Source organism: Rattus rattus, chromosome 14 (assembly GCF_011064425.1).
Source record: "Rattus rattus isolate New Zealand chromosome 14, Rrattus_CSIRO_v1, whole genome shotgun sequence".
Classification (NCBI taxonomy): domain Eukaryota; kingdom Metazoa; phylum Chordata; class Mammalia; order Rodentia; family Muridae; genus Rattus; species Rattus rattus.
Genome location: NC_046167.1, coordinates 8,034,988 through 8,059,217, shown reverse-complemented (window position 1 = coordinate 8,059,217; position 24,230 = coordinate 8,034,988). Strand labels below are relative to the sequence as shown.

Sequence of the window (24,230 nt, the reverse complement as noted above, 5' to 3'; positions counted from 1 at the left end):
AGCTATGCTACTGCTGGGCATAGAGCTGATAGAGGACAAGGTAGTATATGGTGGGTATTGCTATACAGTTGGCTATGTTAATTCATGAGAACCAACTTAGGAGATCAGCTTTAATGCCCTTCCATGGAATAAATGGACATAACAATGCTGTGTATATAGCCGAAGATACTTTGTTCAGGCACAAACAAGAGCAAAAGCATTTCATATACAGGAAAAATTGGAGACTATCATATGGAGTGAAATAAACTAGAGTGACAAGTATGTATTCCTTTCTGTCATGTGTGAAATCTGACGGAAAATAGATGAGATTGTGTGGAGAGATGGCACAGCAGTTAAGAGCACTGACTGCTCCTATAGAGGACCTGGGTTGAGTTCCCAGCACCCACATGGCCGCTCAGAGCTGTTGGTAAATCCAAGTCCAGGCGAGCCAATAACTTTACCCTCCACAGTTCTTGTGGGCCACATGTGTACACTGAGGCCTGCACATACACATGAGAAACCCAAATATTAAAAAAAAATTGATGCCATGTAATTGGGACTATTAGAAAAGAAGAAGATAATCAGGAAGAAAGAAGAGCTTTTCAATTGCTGTGGTGAAACATTATGACTAGGCAACTTACGTAAGGTAGAGTTTAACTGATGCTTACAGTTTCAGAAGATGAGAGTTTCTGACCTTTATGGTGGAGAACATGGGAGTAGGCCGGTATGGTAGTCAAGGCACTGGAGCTGTATCTGAGAGTTTCCATACAAGAAGGAAGATGAGCAAAGTGAATATGGCACGAGTCTTTTGGAACTTCAAAGCTCCAGTGAAATATTTCCTCCAACAGGGTCATAAATCCTAATACTTCTCAAAGAGTTACGTCGAAGGGGGTTGTATTCTCATTCAAACCACCGATTCCACTCCCTGACCCCTATAGGCTTGGGGCCATAGCATAACATAAAGTACATTCAATCCAACTTCAAATGTCCCATGGACACAATATCATTTAAAAGTTCAAAGTCGCTTCTGCAGCTCAAAGCACTTTTTTAGTTATAACCAACCTCTTGCACAATTATGAAGTGAATTACACACTTCTAACATACAAAGGTCTGGAATATACATTACTATTCTCAAAGGGAGGAATGGAGCTATAATGGATATATATTTCATCTAAGCAAGAATGAAACTCAGCAGGACAAACAGATTCCTATAGTTCTATGTCTGTTGGCAAAGGCCTCAGATGGCTCTGAATTCCACCTTTGCTGAATACATCACATTTCCCTCTCTTAGGCTAGATCCACTATTGTCTGCAGCTCCCCTGGGCTGAAATCCTTCTGCTATGACACCTGTAATATCTTGAGGTCTCAACCCAATCCATGCTTCACCTTTAGGACCTCATTCTGTAAGCTTCTGTTTAGGAACTCCCCTGCCCTATGCCTGGTTTTAGTGGCTGGTATTATTTGTAGAGGGAAATTCCATGATCCATTATTTCTGTATATTTCATAAAGTCAGAACCACATAGCCAGTGCTGCCAAATTTGACTGCCTGCTTGGGATTCAACCTGATCCTTTTCCTGCATCACATTTGCATAATATTTCCTTTGTTATATTAACTTTCCTTTTTCTGAATTAGAAGCTTTGCTGCCGAGAATCTTGTGCTGAGGGAACCACTTCTTTTGTTCCCTTCTAGTCTGGCCTCATTAAGTCTTTTCAGCAAAGCCTTGGCTCCAACATTACATTTCCTGGTACTTCTTTTCTTCTCAAAGTGTACATTTTGTATTTGTTGGTTTTGCTTCCTCCTTTTTACTGGAGATCTGTAGAAACCTGATTATTACTAACCACAAAATGGAGTCAATGTAGGCTTTCTTGAAATCTTCTCAGACAAGATTTGTTTCAAATTCTTCAATTAAGCCTCAGACAGTATTAGAACAAGGGCAACAATCAGACCCACTGTTTACCAAATATCACAAGAAAGATTTAGCCCAGTTGCTGATATCTTTCCCCCGTGAAATCTCTTGAGTTGTAGTTTTATATTGTTTTCTAAGCTCCTATTAGGTTGGCCCATTAATTTATGCTTACAGTGTGCTTTCTATGTGCAAAGTCCCCAAATATTCCACATTCCTCCAAAACTAAACATGATCAGGTCTGTCACACCAATAGTCTACTCCTAGTAGCAACTTCTATATTTTACTTTTCTATCGCTGTGATAAAATACTATGGCAAGGGTCACTTATAGTCAAAAGGGTTTATTAAGGACTTAATTTCAGATCATGAGAGTTTATTACAATGATGGTTGGGAACATGAGATGCATTACGTTGTAGAATTAGTACACATTAGTAATGAAATAGAATAGAATAAAATCAAAGTATCGGTGGGAAAAGAAATGAAACTGGGTTGATGAGACACAGTGAAGTGTCAACAGGTTTACAGTGTAACAGTGGGCAAAATTAGTAGTGTTTTGCACATATAGGAAATGGTGTATGATAAGGGGAAATATTGATGAGGATGGACTATAAACCATTATAATTGGGGCTGAGACTAAAGTTTAGATTAATGGGAATGTGAGAATGTACCGAGCGGTTTTACAGAGAAAATCCTTAGGGGATTGTGATTTAATAGCTGCTGTATGGAGGCTTTGGAACTGTGGTGGAGAGAAATGGAAAGGACCCTCTATGAGTGAGATTTGGAGAATCCCAAATCAGAATACACTCAAGTACTTGGAAACATGTAAATTTTGCTTAATAGACCAGCATTTGTTTGAGATTTTTTCATTTTGATGCAAGCAACTTTTCCATGAATCACTCAGGTGATTCTTAAGTACTTCGAATCATTAGAAAGTAACACTTCTCAGTTCTATTAGAGTCACTGAGGGAGCTTAGGAGACAAAATCCAGACACAGGAAGTGGGCAATGGTTCAGAGGGGAAAGTGTTTGCCGGAAGACCTAAGGGAGTTCAAACCCAGAGCCTACATTGAAAGCCTTCTGGAACCACACTGGTGAGAATGAGGTAGCGGGGCAGAGATTGACCTCCTTGGACAGTCAGTGTAGTGGATCATGGAGGGCCAAAGAGATGGCTCAGATGTGAGTGCTTGCTTCACATGCATGAGAACAGGGGTCCTGTATTTCAGAATCTATATAACAATCCCGATGCTGGCATGACCTCTGCATACCAATAACCCCAGAATGGAATGAGTCAGAGGCAAGGGAGTTGCTGGGGCTTGTTGGCTGCCAGCCTAGCTTACAATGACAAACCCACAGGGTTCCATGTTCAGTCAGAAAGACCAAGGCAAAAAAAAATGACAGAGAGATACAGATGGGCTCTTCTGTCTCCCGCATACACATGAGGAATCAGCCCCCCCCCACACCACAATAATTATACAGAGGTTGATAATATCTGAGATACCATCCATCTCTGGCCTCCATACACATGTACCCTCCTGATACACAATGTGTGTACAAAACAGGGTCATATATATATGATATGCAAACAAGTACCCACACCAAAAGCCTAAGTGAGAATCCCAGTCCATGACTTTCAAACTATTTGGACCAATTAAAGCAATAATTTACATATGACTTCTGAGTGTGGTGGTTTTGTTTCATAGTTTTCACGTGCCTGGTTGGCACACTCAGCTAAGTTTAAATGCACCCCCAGTCAAAAATGTGTTCAGTCATGATCCTTTGCCTGAGGTGATAAAATAGTTGCGCTGGGGTTAAATTTAGGTTGTCATGCATGCTAGACAAGTGCTCTCTCTAAGCTATACCACCAGCCCAGGGGTAAGTTACCGGAAAGGAAGACGAAAGCCCACTAGGGATCTTTAGAAGATAACGGTCTGAGCATGTCTTCTCTCCAGGAAATACTATTCGGTGTCTAGAAATGACTCTGCTCATAACTGTATTTTGTGTCACATTTGAAAACTGCCACAGCTTTCCTTTGCGTGTATCAGTGTGTGTTCTTAACGCCTTTAATTTTTCCCCCATACTCCTTTGATGGTGTCTAATGTCATTTACAGCACCGGAACTACAGTGTGACTTCGAAAGTGGAATTTGTAACTGGGAGCAAAGTTCGGAGGATGACTTCGACTGGACCAGATACCAGGGTCCTACTTCAACACTGAACACAGGCCCGATGAAGGAGCATACCCTGGGCACAGCCAATGGACACTACCTTTACATAGAAACCTCGGAGCCACAGGCTTTCCAAGACCAAGCGGTTTTACTTAGCCCCATCCTTAACGCCACTGAAGCAAATGGCTGCAGCTTCCGCCTGTTCTATCACATGTCTGGAAAGCACGTTTATCGGCTGGCTGTCTACCAGAGAATCTGGAGCAATTCCAGGGGACAGCTGCTGTGGCAGATATTTGGGGATCAAGGCAACAGATGGATAAGAAAACACCTCAGCATTACCAGCAGGCACCCCTTTCAGGTAGGATAATGGGTTTTACAATATATACTTAAAATGCTTCCTAATGTCTAAGCAGTGTGAAATATCACTGTCTTCTTGAATTAAAAGCTGGTGGCATTGGATCAAAGTTACTTTGAAACACATTCATCATTCACAGGAGGAGGCTCTTTGAATTGCTTTGCTCCATGACTACCTGAGTAATGTATGTTTAACATCTCCTCAGATGAGCGCTTGACACTCAAAACAGCCGCAGGTCCCTCCAATGCTAAGTGTTTGCTCTACTGAAATTAAAACACGAGAGAAAAGAAGAGTTTGGCATACGCTGTGAATTCCGCAGACTGCAAACTCATAAGTATATGGCTCTGAATACATCATTTGACATTTTAACATTTTATAGGTGAGCAGCTGAAATCCAGGCAGACTATATTTTTCATTTTTTCTCATTTCCATTTATTTTTAACTGGAGTGCATATATCGCATGCAGTTCTGAGCTTCATAAAGGCAGTTTGATGTATGTCAAGTACTTTGCCACATTCACCCCTCGTACCCTGTATTTTCTCCTTCTTCATAGTTAGTTTGTCTTAGGTATAGAAAAATCTGGAATCCACGTATAGGAGGAAGCATGCATTTTTTGACCTTTTCAGTCTAGCTTATTTTGCTTAATATAATTGATTCTAGTTACATCAATTATCCTGTGAATGACACAGTTCACTCTTTTTATGGCTGCATAAGTCTGTATACGTCACAGATTTTTGTTCATGCAGCTACTGATTGACAGCTAAGTTGATGCGATTATTTGGCTACTGTGAATTGTACCTCAGGAACTATGGACGTGCAGGTACCCCTGTGGTATGCTGACTTACAGATCTTTGCTTACCAGTCTTAGTTCATTTGTTTCCTGTGACATCTTGGCCCAGCAGTGGTATCACTATGATCAAGGGCCACAAAGAAAATGAATAGCAAAGGAGAGGATTTGGGGAGAGGGAACTCTTCTACACTGTTGGTTAGAATGTGATTTCCTGTGGCCAACATGGTAATCCACATGAAGCGTCCTAGAGAACTCCAATCTAAACTGTAGTAGATAGAGTACATGTTTTATTGAATTACACATAGGTAGCTTCTCTAGTGAAGAACCCAAGTTTTCCTCCCCATCTCCTCACTCCTGGTACACTATTTGGGGTTGGTTGGTCAGTTCTGTTTTTAATTTTATATTTGAACTGTCTGCACATATATTGTCTACAATATTGTAGAATATTGTATATGTTTTATATTTGCTTTTCTTATTGATTCCCTCATGTGATTAAATCAGAGACGCCCTTTTTTGTCAGTTCTATAGATATAAGGGAAAAAATTTCAGAGATGTTGTCATTTACCCTCTGTCAAAAAAAGCAGAGACAGGACTTAAACTGGATAGGGTTTATAAATGATCGGCATCTCTCTTTTAACCATTACTTCTTGAAGCTTGTTGCATGTAGGGCCTTAAGCATAGTTTTCTCCTGTTTTTTTTTTTTTTAAAGATTTCTGTACATAAAATATTGTAAGAAACATAGTTATCCATAGCTCAAAGTTCTGGGTTTTTTGTTGTGTTTTGTTTTGTTCTGTCTTTTGTTTGATTTGTTTTGTTTGCTTTTGTGTGCTAAATTTCTTTCAGTTATCAACATTGGAAGCAATAGCTCCATCTAATTGCCTAAATCATGTTACCCATTTTATAGACACAAGCCTTGTTCCTGTTCCAGGCCATCTTTTGAGAGCACCTAGCAATCACAGGTGCCATTGAATAAGCCAGTAAGGAGCGCATAGCGTATTGGCGATATTTTTTTGGAGACATATAAGTTTAAAGCATGATATCTAATCTGTCACAGATAATGTGATATCTTTGCAGCAATTCAGTCGATTATATTAAATAATTCATTCTTACTGTATGGTCAGGTCATTTGTAATTCAGAACATAATCTTATTCAGGTCATTAACTCTTCTTGTGAAGTTTACTCACTAATTGGTTTCCATATGAAAGCAAATTCATAGGGAGGCAGCTACACAAGCCAGGTGAACCTGGGACTTATCAAAACACCCTTCGCCATGAATCCAAACTTGAGGGCTGAGTTTTGAAATCCATCACACGTCACATAAGAAGTGTTCTCTGTGATCTTAACAAGCCTGCCTCCTAATAAAAGAACTTTTAAATACATGTCCTTTTATACTCTTAAATGAAACACACCCAGAAAATGGTAACTGAATATTTTGAATATTGTATGCGCATGTCAAGGTAGCTAATGTGGACTCCAATTTAGTCAAGAAGATATGTTTTTCCATTGTGTAGCAGGTACTCATAGTATCTGTTCTGAGAAACAACAACAACAATAACAACAACGACAACAGAAAGCTTCTGTTAGTTGTAAGAGCATAAGGGGAATTATTCATTCACTGCCCAGCAGATAAGAGCCTCTCCTGGAGTATTTGTTTAAAAGAAAAATTCACAGACATGGTAGGATCATTCGCTTAAAATCAAATGAGTAGGATAGGACTGGAATGTATGTGGAGGAGTTCTTCTTTGCCCGTCCATGTTAGTTGTGTAGCACAGCCAGTAACGACTCTACAAATTGTTACAGAAAATTAAGTGAAATTTCCAACTGAATTCTTGTATGAGACATTGTTCCATACTTGCTATTAAAAACCATACATATTGAACAGTTTAATCAATATCACAATCAAGACAATGAATATTTACCACATTTCAGAAATTGCCTCCGGCCCTTACATGAAAAATCCTTTAGACATCTCTCAGCATTTGACAACTACCATCTGTTTCCTGTGAATCTTACATGTTTACATAAAAACAATTTGAGAGCATGAAATGTTTTTTTTCACCTGGCTCATCGAGTACAATTGTTTTAAGATTTATTTATTTATCGGCATGTATCAATAACTCATTTGGATAAACCACAGTTTATGCATTAACTTGCTGCTTGCAATATGGATGGGCTGTTATAAATAACCCTGATTTGAACAGTTTTATACATGTGTTCATATAAACAATGACGCATTTTCACAGGTGAATGACCAAAAGGTGAGCGGCTGATTGTCTGCATTGGAGAGGCTTATACTGATCTTTTTAGGATACTTTTACTTGGTTTAAAGTACAAAATTTTTCATTCATATCAACAATGAATGGGCATTTCAAGTCTAAGCCAATGCCTACTACATTATTAGTCTTTTAAATTTATCTCTTTTGAAGCTGATGGAAGCGTCTAATTGCAGTTTTAACTGGCTGCGCTGTGGTATGATCTATCTTGAACACAGTTTCATGAGATTAGTTGTCCAGCGAATATGTGTTTGGGATATATTTCATAGCCTTTTGCAATATTTTGAAATTGGGTTGTTATTGCATTTTTATATATTACAGATGGGGAGTCCTTTAATAGAGATTTAATTTACAATGCAATTTCATCACTCTAGAACCTAGTACAGTCTCTGTAATTAAGATCTTCAGTAACTGTTTACTGAATGATTGATTGACAGGGGGATGAGCCCAGATTTAGTAGGTAGAAAGTCAGGGCCTTAGGACTCTGTACATTAGTTTGAGTTTTATCACCTCATACTCAAATAATTTATTGGAAATTTTAAATTTCCAAACTGATTTCTTAGATCAGCAACAATGGATGGCTTTTTATAAGAACATGATTTGGTAATTCTGATTTTTGTTATATTTTTCAATAACTTTGAAAGAGCTGGGGAAATGGCTTAGTATGGAAACGGCTCACTGTCTAAATGTGAAGGACTGAGTTCAGATTCACAGAAACTATCAAGAAGCCAGGCACAGCAGTAAACACCACCCCCAGTTCTCCTATGCTGAAATCAGAGCAGGGGCAGGCCAAAGACATATGGGCCAGCATATGGGCTAGGCACATGCAGTGGTGAACAAGAGTCCTTGTCCCAAACAAGATGGACATACAAAAACAAAAGCCATCCTCTGGCCTCTGAATATGCGCTGTGGCTTGGAAATGCCCACACATACACGGACATACACCTAACACAGGTGTGTATACACACACAGACATACACAGAGTAAATTTAAAAATTGTTTTTTGAAACTTGGGTATTATTATTTCATTCGTATTTTACATTCAATGGCTGTGAATTTTACATAAAGCATACCTGTTTTGATTTTGGCAGGTTAGTGTAATATTAGATTATATCAAGATTTACATTAAAATGATAGTTTTAGTTAACCTATAAACAGTTAGCAGTAGATACCTTCCTCTTTCCTTGAGATCAAATTACTGTTCTCATATCAATTACGTAAATATTCTTTGGAAAGTAGAGATCCTGGGGGCTGGTGAGGTGTTTCAGGTAGTCAGGGTTTTTTCTCTTAAGCCTCTCTACCCAAATTCTACCCTGGAACTGCAGAGTAAAATGAAAAAAATGATGTGACTACAGAAAGCAAGTTGTCCTCTTGCTAGCATAGGCTTTCAAGTCCAGATACTTACTGTAAATAAATAGATAGATCAACAGATAGACAGACAGACAGACAGACAGACAGATGGATAAGTTAAGAGAAAAGAAACATTGGGATGTTTATACTTCTTAATTTTCATTCTAAAAAGATTTAAACCTACCGTGTGGTAAGCACTCTAGGTTTCTCTGATTAACTGGCATTAATATTTCTTTATAAGTGTTTATTTCTCTAGTTTGTTTCATCCTTTGCTCTTGTACTATCTTATTTAATTTTATTATTATTATTTTTACAAATGTGTTTGCTTCCTAAGAAGAGACAGAAAAGGGTGAATTCAGATGGGAGGAGAGATGGGGATGATCCTAGCGGTGTTAGGCAAGGGGAAACTATAATCAGAATGTAGCATATGAAAAATATTTCTTTTCAATAAAAGAACGCTAGAAAGAATATTGATATGGTGAATTATACAAGTCAGAGTGATCTTCATCTGCATCATCAATCTGTATGTGACAAGGACCATGCTTTTCCAATGGAAGCTTTGTCATAGATTATAATATCTGTAAACAAGGAGGTGTCCCACACATTCAGTTTACTGAAGAAAATGAAGCTGCTATCTTTAAAGTCTTACAAGTATTGAGGAAGGAAGGCTAAGCATTAGGTCTCCTCCTCAATGATCTTAGCACAGTTACATATCATGTCCTCATTATCCATATGATTAAACAAATACAGATTATATAGGAAAATTAAAGTCTAAAGAGCTCTCCATTGCAAATGTAACATTGTTCCAAGCAATTTGATGTCATTACCCATTATACAACAACTCAAACCATACATCCAGTAATTAGTGTAGGAAACTATACTTTGTCTGATCCCATCACTATCCTGGTTGTCTGAAAAACTATGTTTATTCATGAGCTGTCCAAAAACGACTCATTTATTCCAAAGTTTGACTTTAGAAGTGAATGACGTGTATAAAGCTGTACATATTTCCATACTGCTTTCTTTGCAGAGTACTCTCAGATTTTCTGAATCATAATAAACTATGATATATAAAACCACAAGAGAATACTGGTATTTATATAGTGTAACTTAATATCTCAGTACATTGTAGAATGTATTTGGTTGTTGTAGAACTTCATATTCAATTTTAGAATAATATGATATACTAACATTTTTCTATAATAATTATTAAATCCCATACAGGACTGCAAAAGGAATGGTTTATTGGAGGAACTGTAGGTTTTGACAGTACCTATCCCAGAAGCAGTTTTTATTTTTTACCTGATGCAGGCTAGGCGTGATGCAGTTATTCCTTACAAACATGTCATTCCTTATGCTAATGTTATTATATTTTTTGTTTCTTCTAGAACATTGCCACCAAACCAACATAATAATCTATAGCCAGAGAATTTGCTAATCAAGCACTGTCCTTCTCAATGGGGCTTAGTGGATACGCTTAAGAGCTAACCATGTGGCAATGATTTGCTGTTTCCCTTCAGGGGACTCTTACTGCTCTAAATTCTTTGTAACCAATGTGCTCTCTGAGTCTTTTTGTATTAAACAAAAGTTATTCAGAAATTTTCAGGACTCAACAGTTTCCAGCATGATTTTGTGGTGCAACATCCTACTTTCTCCTGGTACTGAACCATCTGCACATTTCCATGAAAAATCAATTCAGTAAAGTGGCATCTCTTGGGAAGGGCCTGAGGGATTCATATATCAATACAAAAGACATTTGAGACAGACTCAGTTGCAGAGGCTGTTGAATTAAATGAGAGAAAAGGGATACTTTATCACAGCTATTTTGAAAGGTATCCTAAAGTTTAACTTCTAAGGATGTTTTAACTTAGATACTCAGCATACTACTGACACTGTGAATGGGAAATTTCTAGCCATAAATCCTCTACTGCTCACTCTATCCCTTAGATGACACCAAGCAGTTCACATCGAGATTCACATTGAAGTCCGTGTACATAATGAAAAATAACTTTTTCCTGCATTTACTATATGATATTTCCGGCTCACCAAAAATGTTGCATCATAATCATAAAACATTATATTTTTAAATTTATTTAAATTTAAAATTAATCTGAGTTCGGCATTTAAAAGTACCCTTTGTTCTTGTAGATAATCAAAGTTTGATTGGTAGTATCCATGCCAAGTGTCTCACAATGACTTGTAATTCCAGTTCTAGGGCATAATGCTCTTTTCTAGCTTCTACACCCCACACCCCACACTCCACAGATAGGGAAGAAAGAAAGAAGGAAGGAAAGTAATAAGGAAGGAAAGGAGGGAGGAAGGAAGGAGGAAGGAAGGAAGGAAGGAATGAATGAAGGAATGAAGGAAGGAAGGAAGGAAGGAAGGAAGGAAGGAAGGAAGGATGTCTAAAAATCATTTTCACAGAAGACTTGGCCCATGTTTGTTCTAGTACCACCAGGTTTGGGATCTTTGCTTTGTGTAGTTTTTCATCCTGCCTGTAGGCAGAATGTGCCTTCTTATGTTAAACTATGATCTCTCTCCCCTTTGTCTTCCCCTGTAGGAGTAAGTCCTTGGTTGGATTCTGTGTGCATGACTTTTACTGAGAAGTGTTGCAAAATCCCCGTTTATCCCAATTTATTGATTGTTTGACAATAGAAAATCTTTACTGGCAGGTCATTTTATTCCTAACTTCTCCTTTCAACGAAGAATGTAATTATGCACAAACTATACCCAGGACAGGGACATGGGCCTTTGAAGAAGAGGTGCCCCAACCTTTTGGCATTGTCATGTAATGCTTCTATCTACCAAGTTTAAGCTGGAGAACCACAGCTACAAAAGAGGGGCAGAAGTCTCATAATGTGTTAAGTAAGCTCATGATTTTGCGATAGCCTCATCCTTGGCTGCAGATAATTTTCTGAATAGGTTAGAAAGACTTTTATTGCTATCTGGAAATCTACTTCATTATTAATAACAGAGAAATATTTTCAGATAGATTTTACAGTGAAACATAAATAATATTTAAATTAATTAATAATATTTTGATATTTCATGCATGACACATGCCTATAAAATGGTATGCCATTTTTAGTACTTCTAAGTAAAAAATGCTTAAGTTATGTTTTAAGTAAGGCAGAGTCATATTTAACAAAGGTTATGTTCATCCCACTTTCCCTGAAATTATGTACGTAAGTACTGACTGTCACTTTGCATAACATTGTTGCTAGAATGTTCATAGAGAGGTTTTAGATGGAATTCTCTGACAGGCACCCTCAGTTAACCACGCTCAAAGATGTGTGGCTCTGTGCTGATCCCTCAGTCTTGGGCTAACACCTTCAATTTCTCATAGGTTCTCCAGATTCAACCTGTTTTCACAGCCTTCTGTAATATCTCTATAAACACACACTCGCACATGCACACTCACAAACACCTAGGCAACATTTCAAGCTTTCAAAGAACAGTACAGGGAAGGAGAGGAGTCAGTCAGGGATGAACAGTTAACCAGATGGGCTGAGAACACCATCCCGTAGGAGACAAGGACAGGAACATCGTAAGTTTGAGGGTGCCCTGGGATAAAGCAAGTAGTTCTAACAAAAGTACAGATAGCAAGGGCCAGTAATTGTTCAGAAAACTAGTCCAGTGTCTTCAATCCATTCTTTTAATCCCCTTGAACCTCTTAGCATTTCCTTGAAACTAAATGGAACCTATTTACTAAATGTTGTTAAAAGTTATCTTCATTGGAGTTATACAGCAAATTTTGAAATTAATATATATCCATGAAAGTACCCAAATATTTATATAACAAGGGACAGAGGAGAGAAATATTGTAGCTATCAGAAATAACTTTTTGATAATTTGCCAGTTGGTATGCAAAAACAAAGAAACAAACAAAACCCCTATAAGATAAATAATAATACTAAGTATGAACATGAATAGGTCCATTTTATGATGTTTTTAAAATCTTGTCAGTTTAGGAGTCACTTTCAACTTGATGAAATTGTATTGTAATTTCCTTGTTCCCTTTCCTCCCCTTCTTTGTTCACCCTTCCCTCACACTCTCCTCCCTTCCATCCCCTCTTCCTTCCTTCCTCCTTTCTTCCCATCTCTCTTCTCTTTTCTTCTCCCATGTCCTCCAGTGTTTCGGTCCTTTCTCCTGAGGAATCTTGCCAAATCTCTTTGCCCTTATCTCTCACTACAGTTAGGAGAATGAAGTGAGCTATGTCTCTTGCGTCTGAGGTAGTGAGGTACGACTTGGTGGATTCTGGGAATGGGAGGCTGCAATGCTGGCTGTCAGTTGTGTTGAAACCTCTCCTGTGGGATTTAGTTGTTCTCTGGAGATTTGTATACACATGCTGGGTCTGTAAGGCCCTGTCCCACTTGTCACTTCTCCACAAGTACTATTTAAACATGCTGTAGAAAGGTGGTCAAGTGTGTTAAGTCATCAGGACTGGATTATCTCATTGAAAATTCTACACGCAATCCCATATCTGATACAAGTAATCCTAATCAGACTGACTCGCTCTCTGGATGCACAAGCAAGGCCGTGGCTCTCGGGTGCACTGCCCTGTCACTGTGAATAATGTGGTGAAATATATTCTGAATTCTTTGTCTCTATGGAGCCACAGTATTTTCATCAGATAAAGTGTGTCAGATTTGCCTTTTCTCTGCGTTTTTAGAGCACTGTAATGCATTGAACCAAATCCTCTTGCTGATTCTGGTTACACTTGAATTTGGCTTTTACCTTCAACGGAAATCAATGTGTCACATAGTGTTCACTAAGGACAGGGTCCTGGGTTTCTTTGAAATTCTTTGTCAAATTATTGCTTTATCTTGATTTGTGTCCTCAGCCCTTTTCTCATCCGACAGTGACTATTGTGTTGCTGTCCGTCAGAGCACTGAGATCTATACCAATCTACACTCTGAGGCCGGAGCTGTTCATGGCACATACGGGTTCACTATAGATCAGGGACAGGATGCGTTCTTTTTCTCTCATAGTGTCAGATTGGAGATTTGGGTTTCAATAAAAAGAGTGGTGAGCTGAGAAGAACTACTGGCAAGAACTGACTTCTGGGAAAATGGAGATTTGTCTCTCTCAGGAATGAACCTATTATTAGTTGTCTCATACTGCTCTGAAAGGATATATTTACAAACAACAAAAACAGACTCAGCAACTCATGAGGGCATGCATGCATGCCTGCATGCATGTGTGTGTGTGTTGTGTGTGTGTGTGTTGTCTATGTATGCATATGTGTATATTAATAATAATCGAGTAGAGGCTGTCAGGAGAGAGTAGAGAGTTCATAGGAGAGATTCAAAGGAGGGTAGCTGGGTGGGGCTAGAGTGAGTAAAGGAAGGGGAACATAATTCTATTTCTATTAAAACAGATTTTAGTAAAATATTCCTTTACTTATACAGAATAAAAAATTACAGAATACTGTTTTCTAATGCCTTCTTTAGAATGTCTATGTCTATGGTAAACAATTTAATTATTTGGTACTGACCATATTGTTTCTCCTCTTACAAGTTGCATGTGGAATGACTTTAGGGACTGATGTCTAAAACGTTTCAAGGCAAACATTGTCAAATTTTGGAAAGCTGAAATTGGATTATGAATGTTACAAGATGAATTTCTTGGAATGGAATTCAATACTTTTAAAGAATATTTTTCCTTTCCTAAAATCACATTCCATCTTTCTTTACTATGTCATTTGTTTTTGAAATGTGCTCTTTTATTATTCTCATCTTGAAGTCTTTAGTTTGAACATGGAATTATTGGGCCTGTATTGTAGTTGTTTCAGAGATACATTATATATGATATGATGCAAAACCTTCTGTCAACACGAGGTGGAGATAAATAATATGAGCGAATCTAATGCTGTAGTTAAGGTGAGAGATGACTATGTAGCCCTGAATCATTCTCCAGGAATACTGAGAACAGAGAAGGAAGATAGAGGGATATTTAAGATTTTTTTGAAGGGACCAACCTGCATAACTCTTAACTACTTAGCCATTGGATTATCCTGTGGCACACCTACAGCTGATAATTACTCGGAATATTTGATAGGATGATTTTTGTCACAGTATCTGAGTTGGTTTCTGTCTAAGACAAGTTTATATAGATATTAATCTGGCTTAAATAGCCCCATTCAAACCTCATGAAAAAACTTAATCACAGTCATGATATTAAAAGGTTGGAACAATGGGAGATGACTAAGTTAAGGTCTCCATTAAAGGGATTGATATTCTAATCAAAGGAGTGGGTTAGTTATCCTGGGAATGGATAGACTTTTAAAATGTGTCTATTTTTTATTCCTTTCACACATATGATGAGGTATGATATTTGTGCTCAGGCTGCTGTGCAGGCTCTACACAAGTAACATGCATTATCATGATCTGATGCCCCATCGTGGTGACACAGAAAGAAGGCAAGCTCATTTCTTTTTCAGTTGAGAACTATAGGCAACTAACACTTGCTGTGAGGAAAACTAATTGGCTTTTGTAAAGTGGTCAACATTCAAACCATATTCAAATAACTAGACCTGGGATTTCACAGCTTCCAGAAGTGTTGCATACGTCTCTGATCTATAGAATGCATGGTGATTTTTTTGTTTGGTCAGCAGAAAACAGACTGAGATCCACACCAACAGTGATAATTTCTAGGATATTTGAGATGTTTACTAAGTAAGGTTTAGGGACTGTCTCAAAACAAAACAAATACACCAAAATATGCACAAACATAAAATATTTTGTTGTTTATTACAACATTAAATTGAACACTTCCATTTTGTGAAAGGAGTTCCAGTCTTCCTTGAAGTGAAACTTAAAAGTTCTTTGGAGAGTCAGTTATTTTGGGTGGTATTTTGCTGGGGCAAACATGTGAAGGAACGTTTCTTTAAAGTGGACAGAGGTGAAAAGCTAAGACAGACTGGAGAAGGAACATTTTGCTGAAGCAGACACAAGAGATAGGACATTCTGCTAAAAGCAAGCATGTGAAAGGACACATGATGGAAAGTTCTTTGCTAATGACATACATGGATTAGCATTTGTTTTAACAGTAGAATTGTGCTTCGTGGAGGGCTGATGGAAAGATTAGTGGATGGATTGTCTACTGTTATCACCAAGCTAGACACAGGCTACAGTCATTTTGGGAGAAAGAACCTCAACTGAGAAAATGTCCCAACCAGACTTGCTTGTGGGCAAGTGAGTAGGTGCATTTTCTTGATTGATGCATTGATCTACTGTTGCCCAGAACTGTAAGATGAATTAAACCCATTTCTCTCTAAATTACTTTTGATCTTGGTAGTTTTATCATAGCAATAGAAACTGTAACTAACAATTAGAATGTTCCCGATGGATTCTAGTTCGCATTCTCTTAAGATGTTCCTGTGGTTCTAAGTGCTGCAGTCCCTAATTAAAAGAGTTTTTATCTCTGACAGTCACAACACAGCAGTGTGTATACAGGCAGTCATTTTGTTGTTGTTTAAAAAACACAAAAAAGTTTAGGCACAGTTGCCTAGGGAATGAGTGCATGTATATTCGACAAATTTTAAGTGTTTGTAGTGAGGCTGGTAACAGTCCCTTGATAGTGTTGTTGAAACATGTTTTGTTTTTAAACAAAATAAAGCATGTGTGCAGTAAATAAATGAAAAGGAATGTAGTTTTCTATTGTCATGTATGATTGCCATATTGGCATGTATTTCTAACTTCTTCCAGCTGTATCACAAGATATCAAAGAGTATAAAATAAAGGGAAGAGAAAGTGTTCTAGTAAAGATATAATTTTGTGGAAGGTCAACAATTATATCATTGTGTACATTTTTCTTTAATGTCTTGAGAAGTTAGTACCAAAATATGTATAATGGATAGATAAAATTATCTTAAAATTTGCTTACACAACACACATTTAATAACATTATTTTCTTTATTAATTCTTTATTCTTTATTATTTCTTTATTTATTCATTATTTCATTTCAATAATGTCATTTTGGCCTTAGCTATTGCAGCTGTCTCCATGCTTGCCCGGTTTCCCTGTGTGACCTTTCCTATGGTTCTTCCAGATGACCTCTCCTTAAATTATGGCTGTATGCTCACTCAATTTTATTGTGTCTCTAGCCTGGTTTGCAAATGATGCTGGTAAATTTAATCAGTGATTTGGCAGTTGTCTGCCACATGAGGTTTTATTCTCCCTCATCAAAGATCATCGCCATTCTATGGTTTTTATATGACAGAAAAATCTAGTCAAACAATAAGATGTGTTTCCCTGTGGTCACCAATGTGTTCTATCACTACATCTTATCCAAACTTCCCCTATCCAACCTTTATGTTTGTTTTTATTGGTTTCCTGATACATCCTTACACTGCTAGTAAGAGACCAAATTTTGCGGGTTCAGATTCCACCTTGGAGAAACTGACCTAAGTTTGAACTAAAGTAAACTAACAGTCCAGTACCTAGTACCAGTTTCTAGGTTACCCCCTGACAAGACCTGTGTTTCCAGGTTACCCCATCCCCCAAATCCAATGTCTAGCACCAGTTTCCAGGGTACTCCCAACAAGACCTGCATCTAGCACCAGTCTCTAGGTTATTTCTGCAACAAATCTGCACCTCCAGGTTACAATCCCACCCCTGCCTAACAACCACCAATCAGGAGGAAAGCAGAAGTTAAGTTAATGGTTTGGCTCCCAGCACCAATCAATTATGTTAAAGACCACAGTAGCCTCTCTCTCAATTAGATGCTTGCCAAGCTGGTAACACTCACCCTTTACCCTTTGCTTCTCATGTCCCATAAAACTTGGTCCCAGTGAGTGTTCAGGGCTTTTCTTCACCATACTGTTCTGTGGTCGGTGGTGAGTTAAGCCCAAGCTCCAGCTTGTGAATAAAGACCCTTGTGTGATTGCATCAGATCAGCTCCTGATTGGTCTTTCAGGGTTCATGAACATTTCCTGATATTATACTAGAACCCTCTGAGGGAAATCTTGTCTATTTTCCATCTGAAAAGATTCTAACCTGTTGATGAATGCTGGAGCCCTTTAAGGGCAGTCAATATTTAAAGAATGCAGGGTTTAAAAATGGGGATTCTTCTTCACATTAGGGCAGCTCTTAAGGACCATCTTAGAGTTGGGACTAGAGACATTTATTTTTAGTTCAACTACTTTTTAGCTTACATTGTTTTTGTCCCTAGTTGGATTGTTGTTGTTTTCTCTTTTGGATATGTCTTCTGGTCCTTATTTTTTCACAGCAACTGTTTGACTATGTTTATATTGTGTATGCATGTTCACGTCTGTGCACCACTGTTTAAGGGTAGTGTGTGTGCATGCGTGCATGTGAGCATGCGTGCGTGCATGTGTGTATTTGTGTACGCACGTGAGCATGTATGAATTCATGTGCATGTGTATAAGACACAGGTTGATGTCAGATGTCTTTCTTATCACTTTGCATCTTATATATTGAGGTAGCCTCTCATTTGAACCCACAGTTAGACAATTAGCATTGTCTAACTTGCTAGCTTGCTCTGGTGAATCGTTGTTTTTGTCTCCCAAGTTCTAGAAGGAAGGACACCCTGTCTGGCCAGCTCTTAAGGGAGAGTTGGATATGCAAACTCTAGTTCCCATATTTGCATGGCCATTGCCTTGCTTTTGAACCATAACCCACTGCCCTGCCCCTTCTTCCTCCTGGGTACTAAACTACTTTGTAAGACTAGGCACATCATCTTCCACAGAGGCCAGACAAGGCAGACGACTTAGGGGAACAGGATCCATAGCAGGGCAACAGAGTCAGGGTAAGTGGCCCTCCTCCAGTTGTTGGGGGACCCAAAATGAAGACAAAGCTTCGCTTCTACTATATATGTAGTGGGGGTGTGACTAGGTCTAGCCTATGTGTGCTCTTTGGTTGGTTGCTCAGTTTCTGTGAGCCTCCATGGGTCTAGGTTAGTGCATTTTCTTAACTAGTGATTGATGGGGAAGGCTTAACTCATTATGGGTGGGGCCAGGCCTTTGCTGAAGTCTAGACAGTGGAGCCCAGTTAGGGAAACAGGACCTACAGGCAGGCAACAGAGTCAGGGTAAGACTTGCGGGATGCACATGAAGACCAAGCTTCATATCTGTTATATGTCTGCAAGGTGCCTAGGTCCAGGCCTTATATGCACTTTGGTTGGTGGTTCAGTTTCTGGTAACCTCCAAAGGTCCATGTTAGGTGACTTTATTGGTCTTTCTGTGGAGTTCCTATCCCCTCAGGGTTCCTCAGTCCTTCCCTTGACTCTGACAAAATGCTCTGTCTAATGCTTGGCTGTGGATCTCTGCATCTGTTTTGGTCGGCTGCTGGGTAGAGCCATTATGTAACATCTCAACACTTCGGAGAAGGCCTATGAGGAACATGGGACACAGTAAACACTGTTTTTACAACTGCCTCCAATGTAAAGTCAAATTACTAAATTGAAACCAATGAATCACAGAACTTCATGGAGAATTTTCCTATGACACTTGTTTGAATTCTTAATTACTAACCTATATTGCCTGCCTTAGAAATAAAATCTTCTTTGTCAGAAACTATGGCAAAGTTACATGCATGTATGTGTCTCTTTATTCATGGCAAAGTAGCTTTGTCATCCAGACACGAGTCAATTCAAATGTTGTTATACATGTAAGTGTTTTACCTGAAGTATCAGTCGACTGTTAGCAGATAGATTATGGTTGTTGTTAAAAGTAGGGAATTTTGGCTGGAGAGGTGGCTCAGCAAAGAGCCAGACTGCTCTTCCTGTGGATGTAGTGTCAGTGTCCAGTACCCACATGGCAGCTCATAACTGTCTACCTCCAATTCTAGGCAATCTGACACCGGTACAGAGAATGCACAAAAAAATAAAAACAAGTAAATCAAAAAAAGAAAGAAAAATGAAAGATATAGAATAATTTCAGAGAGCTTTTGCTGTATTTGGTAGAATCAAAACCCATAAGTCAGCATTCAGATAAATTTCAGTGAAATAGGACAGACACGCCCAGGTCTATGAAATTTGGTTCCTAATCTTAGTTTCCTAAAAATAGAAAAATGCTTCCTGTAGCCACTTTTTAACCCTCCTAAAACTTTTATCTAGTGCTTTCTTTTCTTGAACACTTTGCCATTTCTGTTTAAAATGATTTGATTCTGTATTAGTATGATGAATAGCATAATGTAGTTATGGTCATGAGAATAAGGAGAAATCTGAATTCGGGTTGCTTCAGTTTGAAGTATCAAATAATAATGAGACCATTATTATTCACTGATTCATGGTTATTCTCTGATTCATTGCATTTATATAGAATATATTTTCAACTTTTTTTTTTTTTTTTTTTTAGATGGAGGCAGGGATCTGCGTTCTAACATTTTCTGTGAAATTGTTATTTATATTCAATGGTGTTGAGATATGTTTTATATGTATTTTATTGTACGTAAATACAATAGAGGGAGGGGTAGGGAGAAGAAAGTGAATTAGGTCTGGGATGGAGATAAAGGAGGTCATATGGGAAGTATCTAGAATGTAGAAGTAGTCAGGAACTAACAAAATTTTTAATAAAATTAAGTACTACTTTGTCCTCAAAAAGTTTCCTATGCATGATTTCTACCTCTTCTGATGCTAACTCTTTACAAACAACCAACATAGATGCCACAAGATAGTTATTTTCTTTCACAGTGGAAGCAGAATTTTCCCACTGTTGCTGCTGCCCTTGGAAAATTTGTCTTCCAGGTGATTTGGTGTAGTTATTCCTCTGCTCCTGGCTTCACAGAGCTATCGGTTAGCAATGTGACTGGAACTTGTAAGCACTTCTAAGCATTAAGATTTGTCCAGATTTGTTTAAAGGTCCGTACAAATAGATAAAATAATCTCCAGTTTTTTCCCTCTTAAGTTGTTGACAGAACATTCTGATGATTAAGTGAAGGTTTAAAGGAAAACATGTAAGGAAGGTGTTTTTAACCATCTAGTTTTAGGATTATATAACACAAACAAAATTTGGTCTACTACAGCACACTGGGAGATGGGGTTAGTTTCCTGGGATGGTTAAAACCATAACTTTAAAAATGAATCAGTACCTCAGAAGATGGAAAGATCTCCCATGCTCATGGATTGGCAGGATTAATATAGTAAAAATGACCATTTTACCAAAAGTGATCTACAGATTCAATGCAAACCCCATCAAAATACCAACCAATTCTTCAAAGAGTTAGACAGAACAATTTGCAAATTCATCTGGAATAACAAAAAACCCAGGATAGCTAAAACTATCCTCAACAATAAAAGGACTTCAGGGGGAATCACTATCCCTGAACTCAAGCAGTATTACAGAGTAATAGTGATAAAAACTGCAAGGTATTGGTACAGAGACAGACAGATAGACCAATGGAACAGAATTGAAGACCCAGAAATGAACCCACACACCTATGGTCACTTGATTTTTGACAAAGGAGCCAAAACCATCAAATGGAAAAAAGATAACATTTTCAGCAAATGGTGCTGGTTCAACTGGAGGTCAACATGTAGAAGAATGCAGATCGATCCATGCTTATCACCCTGTACAAAGCTTAAGTCCAAGTGGATCAAGGACCTCCACATCAAACCAGATACACTCAAACTAATAGAAGAAAAAAACTAGGCAGCATCTGAACACATGGGCACTGGGAAAAATTTCCTGAACAAAACACCAATGGCTTATGCTCTAAGATCAAGAATCGACAAATGGGATCTAATAAAACTGCAAAGCTTCTGTAAGGCAAAGGACACTGTGGTTAGGACAAAACGGCAACCAACAGATTGGGGAAAGATCTTTACCAATCCTACAACAGATAGAGGGCTTATATCCAAAATACACAAAGAACTCAAGAAGTTAGACCGCAGGGAGACAAATAACCCTATTAAAAAATGAGGTTCAGAGCTAAACAAAGAATTCACAGCTGAGGAATGCCGAATGGCTGAGAAACACCTAAAGAAATGTTCAACATCTTAGTCATAAGGGAAATGCAAATCAAAACAACCCTGAGATTTCACCTGACACCAGTGAGAATGGCTAAAATCAAAAACTCAGGTGATAGCAAATGCTGCCGAGGATGTGGAGAAAGAGGAACACTCCTCCATTATTGGTGGGATTGCAGACTGGTACAACCATTCTGGAAATCAGTCTGGAGGTTCCTCAGAAAATTGGACATTGAACTGCCTGAGGATCCAGCTATACCTCTCTTGGGCATATACCCAAAAGATGCTCCAACATATAAAAAAGACACATACTCCACTATGTTCATAGCAGCCTTATTTATAATAGCCAGAAGCTGGAAAGAACCAGATGCCCTTCAACAGAGGAATGGATACAGAAAATGTGGTACATCTACACAATGGAATACTACTCAGCTATCAAAAACAATGACTTTATGAAATTCATAGGCAAATGGAGGGAACTGGAAAATATCATCCTGAGTGAGGTAACCCAATCACAGAAAAACACGCATGGTATGCACTCATTGATAAGTGGCTATTAGCCCAAATGCTTGAATTACCCTAGATGCCTAGAACTCACGAAACTCAAGACGGACGATCAAAATGTGAATGCTTCACTCTTTCTTTAAAAGGGGGAATAAGAATACCCTTGGCAGGGAATAGAGAGGCAAAGATTAAAACAGAGACAGAAGGAACACCCATTCAGAGCCTGCCCCACATGTGGCCCATACATATACAGCCACCAAACTAGATAAGATGGATGAAGCAAAGAAGTGCAGGCCGACAGGAACTGGATGTAGATCTCCTGAGAGACACAGCCAGAATACAGCAAACACAGAGGCGAAGGCCAGCAGCAAACCACTGAACTGAGAATAGGACCCCCGTTGAAGGAATCAGAGAAAGAACTGGAAAGCTTGAAGGGGCTCGAGACCCCATATGAACAACAACGCCAAGCAACCAGAGCTTCCAGGGACTAAGCCACTACCTAAAGACTATACATGGACTGACCCTGGACTCTGAGCTCATAGGTAGCATTGAATATCCTAGTAAGATCACCAGTGTAAGGGGAAGCCCTCGGTTCTGCTAAGACTGAACCCCCAGTGAACGTGATTGTTGGGGGGAGAGCGGCAATGGGGGGAGGAGGGGGAGGGGGAGAGGTTAGGGGGATGTTGGCTCGTAAACCGGGAAAGGGAATAACACTCGAAATGTAAATAAGAAATACTCAAGTTAATAAAAAAAATAAAAAAATAAATATAACATAACACATGCTAAATAAAATATCCCCCCAAAAAAATGAATCGGTAGACTAGATTGAAAAATGGCCATAGCATGTGGATGAAGGAGAAGCTGAAGAATCTGAAAGTGAGGCTTTAACAGTTAAGGCCCATGTATATTTTAGGCTCCTTGTGAATTAATACAAATGAGTGCTTTACCCTCCAAATTACCCAAACAAACCTATCACTCAGCTGTATGACCTGTCCTTTTCCTCTGTAAAACTGCCTAGGGAACTGCTACTTACAGCAGCAAGCATGGCCTTATGCTGTGCTTAGTGGTATTACAGTCAACTCATTGCACTGTGCTGTTGCTAGACATGCATTATTGCCTTTGCCTTCCATTGGCTTCTTCCTTAAATTGCTTATATCTTTTCCTGTATATAATTTTATGTAAAATTTACTTAAGGATTTGGTTGGACGTTAAGTTGTGGTTTTATTGTAATTCACATACAATAGAGTTCCAGGCACTTAAAAAAAAGAAGAAGAAATAGCTATGGGTGCTTGAGTACGCTAGAGAGGAAGTACACATAGTAACATGTTTCTCCCAAACCAAGCTACAAATACTTGGTGACAGGGTAGCTTATGCATTTAGCTGTTACTGTGTTCCTCTGCTAACTGCGATGTAGAGCAGTCATGTTGTGTTTAATTTCCTTATTATATCTCAGTCTTGGGTTTCAGTTAAAACTAAGTACAGGTATCATACTTGCCACTTCTGGGCATGCAGATTAAACCAAATACAGAACATATTTTGGGTAGCAGGGAGGGGTAATCGTTATTGAACAGAGTAATCTTTCTTGTATTTGTCCTCAAAACAATGCCACCTTCAAGTTATGTACATTTTCCCATTGTATAGCATATTGCGAATAATCTAGAGATGATTTTAAGTATGTAGAAGTACATATACCTGTAAAATAATGCCACTTTATATTAGAGACCTGTTCCACTGTATAATTTTGGTGTCTGAAGAAAAGAATAGGGTATTAGAACCAATTTATCATATACACCAAAGGACATTTGTGTAGCTCTTCCTGACAATTGACAGTGTTTTGTCTCCTCCAGAGGGACAGTGTTCTGAGAATATCAGGGAAGAAGTTCTGAGCATGGTACCTAAGTTCACTTATGGTAATGCATGATTTCTGTCAATGAATTTGCATATTATAATAGTATGCCTTTTAAATTCTAGGGGTGTG

General features: G+C 38.5%; 1 protein-coding gene across 1 annotated transcript in view; it reads left to right on the top strand.

Moving 5' to 3' along the window:
* Positions 1–24,230, top strand: part of Malrd1 (MAM and LDL receptor class A domain containing 1) — a 684,120-nt gene that overhangs the window by 186,323 nt on the left and 473,567 nt on the right. The window contains exon 17 of the mRNA XM_032884682.1: positions 3,993–4,405. Within this exon, the coding sequence (XP_032740573.1) occupies positions 3,993–4,405 (413 nt within the window). The remainder of the gene's footprint in view (positions 1–3,992; positions 4,406–24,230) is intronic.